General features: G+C 32.8%; 1 protein-coding gene across 3 annotated transcripts in view; it reads left to right on the top strand.

Moving 5' to 3' along the window:
* milt (trafficking kinesin-binding protein milt) overlaps positions 1-13,261 on the top strand; it is a 173,076-nt gene that overhangs the window by 88,089 nt on the left and 71,726 nt on the right. For all 3 annotated transcript variants that reach the window (XM_072525331.1, XM_072525330.1, XM_072525329.1), the window contains exon 2: positions 11,486-11,590. In XM_072525331.1, coding sequence (XP_072381432.1) covers positions 11,486-11,590 — 105 coding nt within the window. The remainder of the gene's footprint in view (positions 1-11,485; positions 11,591-13,261) is intronic.

Consider the following 13,261-nt stretch of genomic DNA (forward strand, 5'->3'; position numbering starts at 1 on the left):
AAGAGAAAGGCATATCGTATAAAAGAAATAAATCTCCCAAAGGGTATTACTCTCCTTCGTCTAGAATACATTCACGATCATACATCTGCTTTTAGACAGTGAGTGAGGTTATGCTATTTACCATTAATCCATTCATGGTATTTTCCCGGTGCGGATCACACCCATGGAATACTAATGCCTGGAGACTAATGCGAGAAATCGAACAACAAAGTACTGAAAGGTCACTGATCTAGTAATAAGGTGCAAACTTGCATTTTAAAGATTTACTTTTCTTTTCGATATTATTAGCGGGATTGTTTATATAATTATCTAAACCGGTTTATATTGTCGAAGATTGAATACAATTTCGTTAAATCAAGATGTATTTATTTATTTAGGTGAAACATTAATACTACTCTCATTTTATTTAAATGAAACAAATTGCTACAAACAAAAAAACAAATATATCGGTGAGGCATCATTTATAATAAAAAATTATAAACTCCAACCACAATGTTTTTATGAAGTTTTTATATAGTTTTATCCACTTTCTACATGCCTACTATTCACTTTATAACACTGGCAAAGATTTTGTGCTTCTCTAGTCCTGTATCTATTCCTTAAATTAAACTGAATTCGTTTTTCTTCGCATTTGTGTCTGCTTCTGTTATGAAATATGTTATAGAAAATCGTAATCGAAAATCATTAGGATAATTAATCGATATTCTAAGCATCTCTTGCTTTGTACAGCTTTGCTCTTAATATAGATTAAAATCGGAACAAAACTAAAATAGTTATTTAATGTCAAAATGGGTTCCAAATAAATTTGGCCCACCATGTATACACATTATCTTTAAATATACAGGAACTTGTCCTCACACCTAAAGACCAAGAATAACGTAAACTGCTTGTATTATCGATTGAAAAGCATTTTTTATAAATAATGAACAATGGCACAACATGGGTCGATGAGTAAAAACTGTTAGATCTTTAGAAATTGGGTGTATAGATAATTATTACATATGGTAATTACGACGGTAACTTTATTGTGGTAAGTAGAGTATTATAACAGAATTATTTCAATGACAATACAAAAACGTGGTTTGTTATTATTTTATAAACTGGTCCATTGAAATATAAGAACGGCTGATTTCAATAACGGGACTAGTAAAAAAGCAAGTGATTGTCAAGACGTGTGCTTTATGTCGTATGTATTAATTTGATAACAATGAAAATTCGTGATGTTCATCTGAAAATAGTATTTAAGTTTCATATATCGAGAAATTTAACTATTTACTTTTATTTATATTGTTTAGTTTAACCCTTTCGCTGTTAAATGCTAAAAAAATCATCGCATGCGAATAAATTTCTCTTGAGCAAAACGGGCCAAATTTTCAAAACGGTAATTCGTTCTCAAACTGCTCCAGACGTATATAACCGCAAAAATGATCAGAAGATGAATAATGTTTCTTCTAATGATTTTTATTCAGACATACATAAAATTAAAAAATTAAAAATTTTCCCGAAAAAAATTACACATTTTTTTAACACTGTGGTACAACCTAAAGCATGGCACCACAACAACGGCACGTAATAGTCAATGCACCAATATCATATCTCCTTCCTTTTTTTTAAGTTGCAAACAACACATCTCTTGGATGGTTACCTTAGCCTTCTCTGTCTTTCCGAAAATAAACCTAAAACTTACCTCCAGATTAGTTCAGATCCCCTACATTGAATACTTTTTCCCAAAAGAAGAAGTTTTCCAAAAGCTGTCTAATATTTGTTATACGGAAGAGTTCGATTCAAGGTGAAACCTAAATATTTTGGAGTAAGATCAAATAGAGAAGGACATTTTTTAAACTAACTTTTATGAGCACCTTGGTATAGTTCATTGGGTTTGGGAAAATTTTGACAAAATCATTGTCTGATAACATAAAAATTTCTACTACTCAGTTGTAGTAGGTCAAATAAACTCTCATTTCATTATAATTAAAAATATTAAAGTCAGTGTTTGTATTATTTCAGCTATAAAAAATATGTCACCTTTAGTTACTCCAATTAGCTGAAGTAACTAACTTAGCCAGAACTAAATTAGCCAGCTCCAATTAGCCTAAACTATGTTTTAGAATATCTTGGCTTTGTTTGACGGCTTTTACTCGCTTTAAATTCTGAAAATAGAAAATATATAAGGTTGTTATAAATCAACAGGTCTAAAATATCGCAGGTCTTTGTGGTTTTAAATCGCACGTTATCGGTGATTCGTTCATATCACCTCCACGTGACATGACCATGCTCTCAAATCGCTCGTGCGGAATATCCACTATCGAATGAGCTGTATAGCACGTAGCGCATTTCTGGTTAAAGCAACATTGTTGGTGTCCATATAATCCAATTCAGACCAACAGAAGTTAGCGCTTTCCATTGTCGGTGATGGCCTGCCAATGTCGTCTTCAAAGATATACCTATGTGACTTCGAGATGCGTTGGACGCTCTTGGATCTCATCTGGATTGGTATCGTCCCAAATTCGACAATTCCGTTTGTTTACTTACCCTATTCGTCCAAAAATAGGCCCCACCACTGAAGATGATTTTTCGATGAAAATTAGGTTCAGCTTTTAACTGCTTAGAGCTCATTCAGTGAAAACAGGTCGGTCTCTAGTTGAATTTTGCACCAGTTCGGGTCTAAGTCATGATCTATGCAATGTTGAGTTCTTGTGAGCGAGGTGAAATCATCTGCCTCTGATTCTGCTGCATACTATCACGGATATCAGCTATGTTTTCGACAGATCTTGCGTTTCATCCACGTCCGGTGCTGGTTGATTGTTTACTGCACCAATGGACTCTAATTTATTTTCACACATATCAGCGATTTTCGAACATTGTGATGTATAAATATTACTACTCTTTGTTAACAGTACATTTCTTAAGTGTTTTAGGGAATTAGGTATATAATTAGGCAATAGACTTCAGTATCAATTAATAAAGAAACCACTGGCATTTTAAAATAAGTATCATAGACAACTACAGTACTGTTTGACAAAGCTGGCTTTGTTTAACATTAGTAATCCCGAAAAAAATTGTAATTTAGACTTTAATAGAGTTATTAGTCAGTGTCTATAATAGAACTACAATGAAATCAAAAAAATATTGGATTTTGAACATTCAAGTCTTTTCTGTCTGCCAGTATATCAATTTGATAATACCAAATTGAACAATAAGTTTTTAATCTTGGAATACTGACAATATTTCGATCTAGATGGCATACAGACGTTTCCTCTTTTTCAGTTGAAGATGTTTTGTGAAATAAGTGATTTTGTGACAATTGTTTACATTTTGAGAACTTGCAAACAAGAAATTCTAAAAAGATGATTGCTATATAAATTATTACTAAAGGTATCCATCGAGTTAATAGATAATTTGTTAACAAATAACAAATGGTACTTTTCGTCTTATTCCTCTTTAATAACAATAATTACTTCTGGGATCCACAAAAACTTAAATGGGAATTCATACAGAGATAACAGAGAAACAATAGATACAGAGATCGCTTAAAAAAATAGCAAATGCATTCAAACAGACCATGTGATTATAGGTGACATATCTAATGTAGGCAAAAGAAAAAAAAATGGATTACCCACAATTGGTTTTATTATAACCTTGACGACCGGTTTCGATCTCTATAATTTCAGTTCATCATCAGGTCCACGATAAAAAGTTACTTAACCACTAAAAAAAAAAGAGAAAAAATGTTACAGTTGTGATAGGTTGCTAAGTATAAGTTATGCCAAGCCTTTATAATAAGCGTTATAGTAAGCCTATGATGAGCAAAAATTATATGTAATATAAATGTGTTACGAGTATATAATAATATAATAACGCTATATGCCAATAGGTTTAAAGTAAGCATTGTATTTGCTTGATTTTGCGAGGGCAGTGCTGATGAAGGAACCAAATTACTACACATAGACATAAGGAAATATAGATATTGTATATATTGTATATTTTTATGTTGGTATGGTGTATATCTTTACTCTCTACATTTCCTTAAGACACTGTCTCTATAACTATGTGTAGTAATTTGGCTCCTTCGCCAAAATCAAGGTTATAATAAAACCAATTCTAATTCAGTGTTTTCTTGTTTTTTTTACCTATCGAAAATAGACTCACATTTGCAAACAATTCATCATATAGCTAATGTATAAGAGTTTCAATATGAAAATATCGACAAAAAAGACAGAAGTGATGGCATTTGAAAGTAAATGTCCTCTTAAAAAAATAAAGATATAACTAAAATTCAAACCAGAGAAATGAGATTTCTTAGAATAGTGAAAAGCATTACAGAATTTAATAGGCAGAGAAATTAAAATGTAAGATAAGAAATTACTATTTAAATTCCTATTCCCATTTAAATAGTAATTACTTTAACATGTCACAAGAAAATAGCTTCAGAACAATAGTAAGACAAGAACTTCATGAGAAAGTAAAAGAATATGGAACATAATAGAAATAACATACATACAATGGATGGACATCGACTAACTAAGCAAATATTAAATTACAAATCGAAAGGAAGAAGAAGAGTAGGTATTCCCTTGAAAAGGAGTGAATAAGCAACAAATATTTAACCCCTGTAATGAAGAAGAAGAAGAAGAAGAATACTTCTAAACCCTTTATAAATATCGCAATATTGTGCTACGAATAGATGAAAGAATAATCCGCAAGAGTTATTCAGTATAAGAATAGTTTTAAACCGCAAGTATTCTATATACAGTTCTTAGACTAGAGCATAAAAAAACGGTGTATGTTTTATCAGTACTGTACTATGGCACGGAATCACGGTCATTAAAGAAGAAATATGTAAGGAAAATATAAGTTTTTGAGCTCCGGGTGTCTAGAAGACTCTTAAGAATTGTTTGTATGAGAAAAATCATGAATACCGAAATGTTATGACGAATAAGTCAAAAAAGGAAGGTGAATTGACTATTAAATACACACAACGCGAAAGTCCTAACGATATTTTAATAATTTGACCATACCAATGACAGAAATTTCATGGCCATATAAATTTGCTTGTACTATAATTGTTGATACAGACACTCACTTATCAAAAAAAAATTATAAAACTGATAGCAATACGTGTTTTAGAATGTTTTTATGAGGGACAAAAAAATCGACATTTTTAAGTCTTGTTTATTTTTAATTTTAGTCACTTTATATCATTCTTGCTTAATAGGTGAGTTAAAGATATTGTCTTTTTACCATGCAACGACAACATTTAACGTTGGACGAGATGAATAGACCGTGGACCTCCATCAAGCTGATATGCGACGAACTCAAGTTGCTGACCAGCTGGGTGTCTCCCAAAGCGTCGTAAGTCGTTTGTGGCGTCGGTGTAGAGACACTGGGTGAGTCCAGCCGAGCAACATTCAGGACGTGGTCGCTCTGCAACCGTCGCTCAAGACCGATATTTAATTTTAAATGAGCCAACAATCACAGCACCCGAGCTGGTTAATGAATTACAGCTTGCATATAATGTAACAATTAGCAGCAGTACTGTGAGGAATCGTCTCCATGAAGCCAATCTTCGTAGTCGGCGACCACTGAGATGTCCACCTCTGTCTAGAGGCAATCGCGCTGCAAGATTAACCTGGTGTCAAGAGTTTCAGAATTGGACTGACAATGACTGGGCCACAGTTTTGTTCAGTGACGAGTCTAGATATGGATTTCATCCAGATTCTCGTCGGACAAGATTTTGGAGACGACCCGGAAATGGAGAACGATTACGACATCTTCAAGAAGTGTATACATACAGAGGTGGTACATTAATGGTATGGGGAGGAATCATGATTGACGGAAGAACTGACCTCATTTTCCTACGTGGTTTTCTCACAAGTCAGCAATATTTGGACACTATTCTTGAACTTGTTGTGCACCCGTTTGCTGCTGCTGTTGGAGAAAATTTTTACTTTATGCATGATAACGCCCGACCACATGTTGCGCATATTGTAACAAACTGGTTGGATAACGAGGGTATTGTTGTATTGCCGTGGCCAGCACAATCACCGGACTTGAATCCCATTGAGCATGTATGCGACATGCTCCAACAAAGAATTACTCCACATATGGGCAATATCTACAATGAGTTTCAATTAAAAGAGCTTCTGAGAGAACAATGGACACAAATACCTCAAGCAGACATTATCAATGTGATTCGGAGCATGAACAGTAGATGTAGAGCTGTGATAAACCAACGTGGTGGCCATACTTCATTTTAAGTTTATATTTAGTATATTTGACATTTTATGGTAGTATGTGAAACATGGGTGATTTGCAATATATTTTTTTTGTTCCAATTTTCTGTTTTTTTTTGCAATTTATGGTTTTTGACATATTAAACAATAATTTAAACTACAAATTTTGTATTACTTTTTTTAAGTTGATTACAGATAAACGAAATACGTTTATTTATAAAAATATCCCTAGACTTTTGCGTTATGTGTAAGCTGTAATAGGAGACAAATAGCAATCATTCATAATGCAAGGAAAGATAATGGATGAAGATAAAGAAGAAGAAAAAGATTCTTCTGGTTAAAAAATTAGCGTGAATGATTGACAACCTTCAGAACCAATTCTTCAAACAGAGAAACATTTTGTCCTGACTATTGCTGAATGTTTACATTACGTTGTATATAAATTGCTATCAAGTTTATAAATATACAAAAAAAGTATACAATTAAAAATGTTTTAATACTTACTACTTACTCGAACGCACAATAATTATTTTTTTTAAACAAACTATTTGATTGTTTTCTAAATTAATATCCTGTTTTTATTCGTAATATTGACGATTTTTATTTATTAACAGTTGTCGTTGTTCTATTAAAAAATTCATGTTCTGTGAGTGCTTAAAGAATTATTTAATTTTTATTTTAATTTTGTATATTAAGATTAATAGAAATCTATTACTTTATATTTAATACAAAATATAAACTATTGCACATCATGGCTAACTTATGTCACAGCAATATGTATTTCCAAAATTGTAGAAAAAAAATAAGAAAACTACTATCTACATATCTATACATATCATTGATATACCAAAACCACTAATGAAAACCGTACGAGTCACTAAAATTACCTTTAACCTATAGAGTCTCTAACCTATTCCTTCTGTTTTATTATTATTGTGACTCACGTAAAAAGAGATAAAGCTAAAGGTGTGGGTTTCAATTTAACTTTCTTGTGGTTATTTAGGAGCTTTCCTATCATGAATGTATTTTGTTGAATAGAGATATGACCTTCGTTGTTTTCCACGGGTCTGGAATTTCGTATCTCTGCCATTACATATTAAAAAAAGTGTTTTAGGTGTTTACAAAGTACATGCATGTATAATTCTGCGTTTTTCTTTCTCTGTCTCTGTAATTTTTCTTTTTCGCCATTTAGTCCTGCATGAACTGTTCATTCTACTTTTCTGCGATGTATAATTCTCTACACATTTCTCCACCTTTTTGGAAGGTATTCCTAATTGTCTTCAAATACTATTCGCACCAATCTCCTTATATCCTACTTTTTTATTTGCCTTTTTTTCATATATTTACGAGTGGCTTCTAGTTCATTCATTGATATTTTGTGGACTTCTTCGACTTCACTCCTGTCATTTAAATCTGTTTTAAAATTAAAATTATTTGTGCCTGCTCTTTGTTTATTCTAATATGTTTTGTAACGATTTCTCCTTTCATCTTTTGATCTGGTTGTAGGAAGTTATGGAGAGGAAGTAGTAAATGATATTAATATAAGATTCACACGCCTGCTTGCACTCAACCAACAAAGAAACTCAAATCGGTTATTAACTGCTTAATTCTTAAACAGCAGGCAAGCATCAAAGCATTAGATGTCAGAGTATACAGAGAAACAATCATCATCATCATCATCCAGCCTTCATTTATCACGTCCACTGCTAAACGCAGGCCTCCCTTAAACGCCTCCATTCTTTGCGATTTTGTGCTCTTTGTTGCCAATTTTTCGTGATACGCCTAATGTCGTCAGCACAACGTGTAGGTGGTCTTCCTCTACTACGTTTGTCTGCTCTTGGCCTCCAATGTGTAATTTTGCGCGTCCATCGTGAGTCATGCATTCTCGCTACACGGCCTGCCCAATTCCATTTTAGTTCCGCCATGCGTTCCACAAAGAGCACAAAATCGCAAAGAATGGAGGAGTTTAAGGGAGGCCTATGTCCAGCAGTGGACGTGATAAATGAAGGCTGGATGATGATGATGATGATGATGCGTTCCACAACATCAGCAATACTCGTCGTTCTTCTTCGAATTCGTTTCTTACTCGGTCCCGTAAAGTCACTCCCAGCATAGACCGTTCCATTCGTCTCTGTGCCACTCTCAATTTCGAAACTGTAGTCTTGGTTAGAGCCATAGTTTCCTCTCCATAGGTCATGACCGGTAATACGCATTGGTCAAATACTTTTCTTTTGAGGCTAATTGGTATGTTGGCCCTAAATGTTTCTCGCAGTTTTTCACGCTAAAGTAATTCGTCTTTGGATTTCGCATGTTTGGTTATCCCTGCTGATTCTTATTTCATGATCCAAATACGTATATTTCTCCAACAGTTCTACCACTTTGTCTTGAATAGTTGAATGGTTATTGGGGACCATATTTGTTATAAACTTTTTGGTCAAGTTCATTCTGAGGCCCACCTTCGAATATGCAAAGTCCAATTCATTTTACATATCTGTGGCTTCTCCTAAATTATCTGTGATAAGGACAGTGTCATCTGCGAAACGGAGATGGTTAAGTTTTTCGCCGTCTGAGAAACAATATGTGGATGAAATCATTCTCATTAAAAACCAGTATGGCAATTCCATGTCATCATGTCTAGCCTTTATACAATTAGGCAAGCGGCTTACCCCTGTAAGCAAGCAAGCATAAACCGACTAAATTTTTTTGCATTTCTACAGCGCAAAACCTTTCTTATTCGATTTTATATATTTTTTCAAGTTCAAATGTTTTTTTTCAAGTGAGCCAAAAAATGTTATTAACAAAACAAAAAAAAACTTCTCCAATCGCTTCGAGTAAAATTTTTTTAGGTGTACCTCATCGAAATAAATACTTTTTCTATTTTAATTTTTCGAAAAATGTTTCCTTTTCGAGTTATTTCCAATTTTTTGTTGAAGAAATGCCTTAATTAGTACGTTTTGGGATTTTTTTTCTAAAAAACTACTAAATTAATTGGAATTCTATAAAGAGCGGTATAATCTTTAAACCTTCAAGTACAAGTAAGAATATTTTGACAAGGATAAATGGATTTTATCTTGCTCAAAACATGAAACCAAATATTTCGAATATGCATTTCGAATAATATAATCTATCGCTGAATATCGCGGCACTTAGAAATCTTTGTTTAAATTTAAAACTTATCTATATCAAAATATTCTTACTTATACGTGTAAATTTAAAGAATATAAAGCTTTTTGTAGAATTGTGATTGATTTAGAAGTTTTTTAGAAAAAAAAACCCAACATTACAATTAAGGCATTTTTTCAACAAAAAATTGCAAATAACTCGAAAAGGAAGCGTTTTTTGAAAAAAAAAACAAATAGAGAAAAAGTATTTACTTCGATGAGATACGTCTAAATAAAATTTACTAGAAGCGATTTAGAAATTGTTTATAACAATTTTTGTTATTTTTTAAAGTTATTTTGTTAATAACAATTTCCGACCCTCTTGGAAAATTAAAAAAAAATAAATTTGAAATTGAAAAGGAGAGTGGAAGAAATATATAAAAAAATAAAAGGCAATATACATGAAGCAGCAAAAAAGTTGGCTACATGTAATCCACAAGATCGAAAAGCATAGAAACTAGAAATAATTATTTTTATTTGCATGTTTTGTTGAAAATAATTTATCTGAATTTACAACACTTTTGAATTTTAAGAGTCTGTTTCAAAGGCAATCTACAACTCGTTGTTCCTCCTTTCTCTAGTTAATTTTCCAAAAATAAATACGAATTACCTTGTCGGGCAAAACAAACAGGAACTTTTGAGTACAGCACAGCTCACAGCTCCCAAGACTTCAAATATTTTCTTTCTCCTCTACTTGGGATCAATATAACCTCTACTTGGGATCAATATAATCTTGTCACACTAGAACAAGTTATTTATTTAAAAAAATAATCTACCGGTGCCATACTTTTTCTGAACTCAAGAACTTAATAACTGACGTACCACCAATATCTTCTGCTTATCATTCGATGCTCTTCTCATCTCTTCACCTTCTATTAATCACTTCTTTCTCCTCTTATCTTTTTGTCTGTCCATCTGATTGGTCAATTTGTTTTCCCAAATTCGTGGTATTGATAAAAAAGGTCAATTGTTTGATTCCAAACAAAATATTCATATTTCTTAAATACTTTCAAACTAAATTCTTAATCCTAATTCGTTCATTATCTGAACATCCATACAATTAATAGCGATTACAATAGATATAATGACTAAAGATTATTAGAAAAACCTAAAGACTTAATCGTTCACAACAAAATTTAAATATCGTCACTACAGGTATTTTTACAGGGTGGCCAATCATAATACTGATACAATGTTTAATTTAAGCTTAAATGTTTGTTATTATTTTTCCTTTTTCTCTCTTTGGTCAATTTCTTTTCCATAGCATTACATATAATGTCTTACGACTTCATATGCTAATATCTGTCTTCCTTGAATATCTATTGATATCAGAAATAAATTTTCCCCCTCCATAACTCTATTTCATAATAACCCTTTAATCCTTATTGTGTATTATCTCGATATTTTTTCGATGGTTGTTGTTTTTGGTCTATCTTTACATGGATTGCATTCAATTGATACAGTACAATCCTCTTTTTACTGTTAGTAAGATACAAACTCCTGAGATACTTTCATTAACTTCAGATAAATTTCTGTTAGAAAAGCGTTTCAAATCGAAGTTCAAGTTTATTTGTTCTATTCCAAAGAAAGAGAGAACGAAATTATCATATTCACTTTTTTAAGTGTGCAAGATTTAACAATAATTCTATTTGCGGCGATACCATCTATGGTTTAGGCCGAGAACTTTTCACCTTACCTTCGTATATTCCATCGTTAAAATCTTATTCAATCAAGATAAAATTGGATATGCATCTGCATAAGTGAATCAAATTAATACAACTATATTTCTCGCGCCTTAAGATAAAGTGGAACATGCATGTTTAAAGTTTAAAAACAAAACTAGAACTTTTATTCAATACCTGCATATTTTCACACGAATTTCCCGCCGTTCCATTGTACTATCAACGAGATTCTGTTTTTCTAACTGTATGCAGATATATGCATATTTCACACAGAAGTGTGCGTGTGAGTGAACGTATGTGTATCTTTACGCATTTATTCAATGATTTTACCATTACCATTATTATCATAAACCGTTGTCAAGTGAATACGACGAGCTTGAGTTGATGGCGCGTTTTCTTCTTGTTTCAGAATTGTGCAGTGCGGAATCGTTGCCTGAAGTGGAGTTGATCAGCCTCTTAGAGGAGCAGATTCCGAAGTACAAATTGAGAACTGATACTCTGACCAAGTTCGGAGGTAAGTTAAATAATATTTAGATTTAAAATTGATTATATTTTTATATGTATATTGTGGTCGTGAAGTAGGAAGTTCAAAATAATGTTTAATGTAATAATAATAATAAGTAATGTAATTGTCGGGAACCGACAACTAATGTTTTATGAATTGTGACATGTTTATAAACTTAAACTTTCGGCGTCAAAAAATCTAGTCTATAGTAATGTATTAAATATATTCAATATTTTTAGGCTTTTCCCCATATTTCTTTTTTTAGATTATCCATATTCCACTTACGGAAGTTTTCGATTTCCACTGTGTTAGTCCATCTGATTGGTGATTGCCACTTCTCTTTACCTGTTTGTCAGGGTTCTTATTGCTTTTTTAACGCTAGTTCTTTAAATTTCTCTGTATTTAATGGTTGCATAACTTTACAGTTAAGTTTTAAAATATTATTTTAAAAATGTACGCTGTTAATAATAACAATATTGTTATCACTGGAATCGTGCATTGATTTTATATCTTTCTCTTAAAGCTCATACGGGTTTCACTATTGAATGTGTCCTTTAATCTGCCTTTCTTCATATTTCTTGTGCCTGGTTCTCTGGTAATTTTAAGTCATAACCAAGATATCTGTATTGTGTAACCTCTTCTATGGTGTTTTTTTGTCATAAAATCTGTTAAGTTTGTCATAAAATTTGTTTTACTTTTGTTTATTTGCAATCCGACTTTGGTTGTCTGTAAAAAATCATTAAGCATTACTTCATCTTTGTGTAAATCATCGGGAATGACGACAAGTATACTCCAGAACTGCTGTGAAGAGCTTGGTTGATACCATGTCTTCTTTTCTAACACCCATCTCCAAAGGAAACTCGTTAGTTTTTTTTTTCATTGAGTTACACACTTGCTGTTGATTTTTTATAGATGTTATACATTTATAACATCTAATTTATTAGGTTACCTAACCTAACCTAACCTTACCAAACCTTACCATACATCGCCTAGTTACATACTCTCAATCGCTTCACTCGCAGGCCTATCCAAACATTATCAAAACCTCTCCTAAACACCTAACCTAACATACACTAATATCTTTCACTTCACTCGCTCGCCTAACCTAACTTAACCTATCCTCAATCCTCATCTACTTATTTAATGCACACATACACCATGCTCAATCGGAAAATCATCAGACAGTCGCACCAAAACTGGCTCATACTTTGAGATTCGTACTGCGACTACTGCGCTCAGCAATCTGAAGGTGTAACACCACCGTAATTCACGTTCCGATTTGAAGCGCCACTTGGTAGGACTGCTAGTTGGATAGTCGGCTGAACTCACGCTCTGACTTCAGTCCTAGTCTGTTGTCACGGTGGTGTACATCTTCTTCTTCATATACCATGTCCTTTCAGAACGTTGGTTACCATCATAGCTATCTTAATTTTATTCACTGCCACCCTAAATAGCATGCTTGTATCAACACCATACCAATGTCTCAAGTTTTTCAACCATGAGGTTCCTTGCATGATATTTTGTAGCAACCTATATCTGAGACCTCTCATTACATGTCCGAAATACTCCAGCTTTCTCTGCTTGATGCTTTTTATGATCTCAGTAGTCTTCAGAAGGTGTACATCGCTCAGGCAAAAAATGTATCTAGTAAAGTCTTCGCAAAATTTAATCAGGAGGAAG

The sequence above is a fragment of the Diabrotica undecimpunctata genome, chromosome 3, assembly GCF_040954645.1.
Source record: "Diabrotica undecimpunctata isolate CICGRU chromosome 3, icDiaUnde3, whole genome shotgun sequence".
NCBI lineage: Eukaryota > Metazoa > Arthropoda > Insecta > Coleoptera > Chrysomelidae > Diabrotica > Diabrotica undecimpunctata.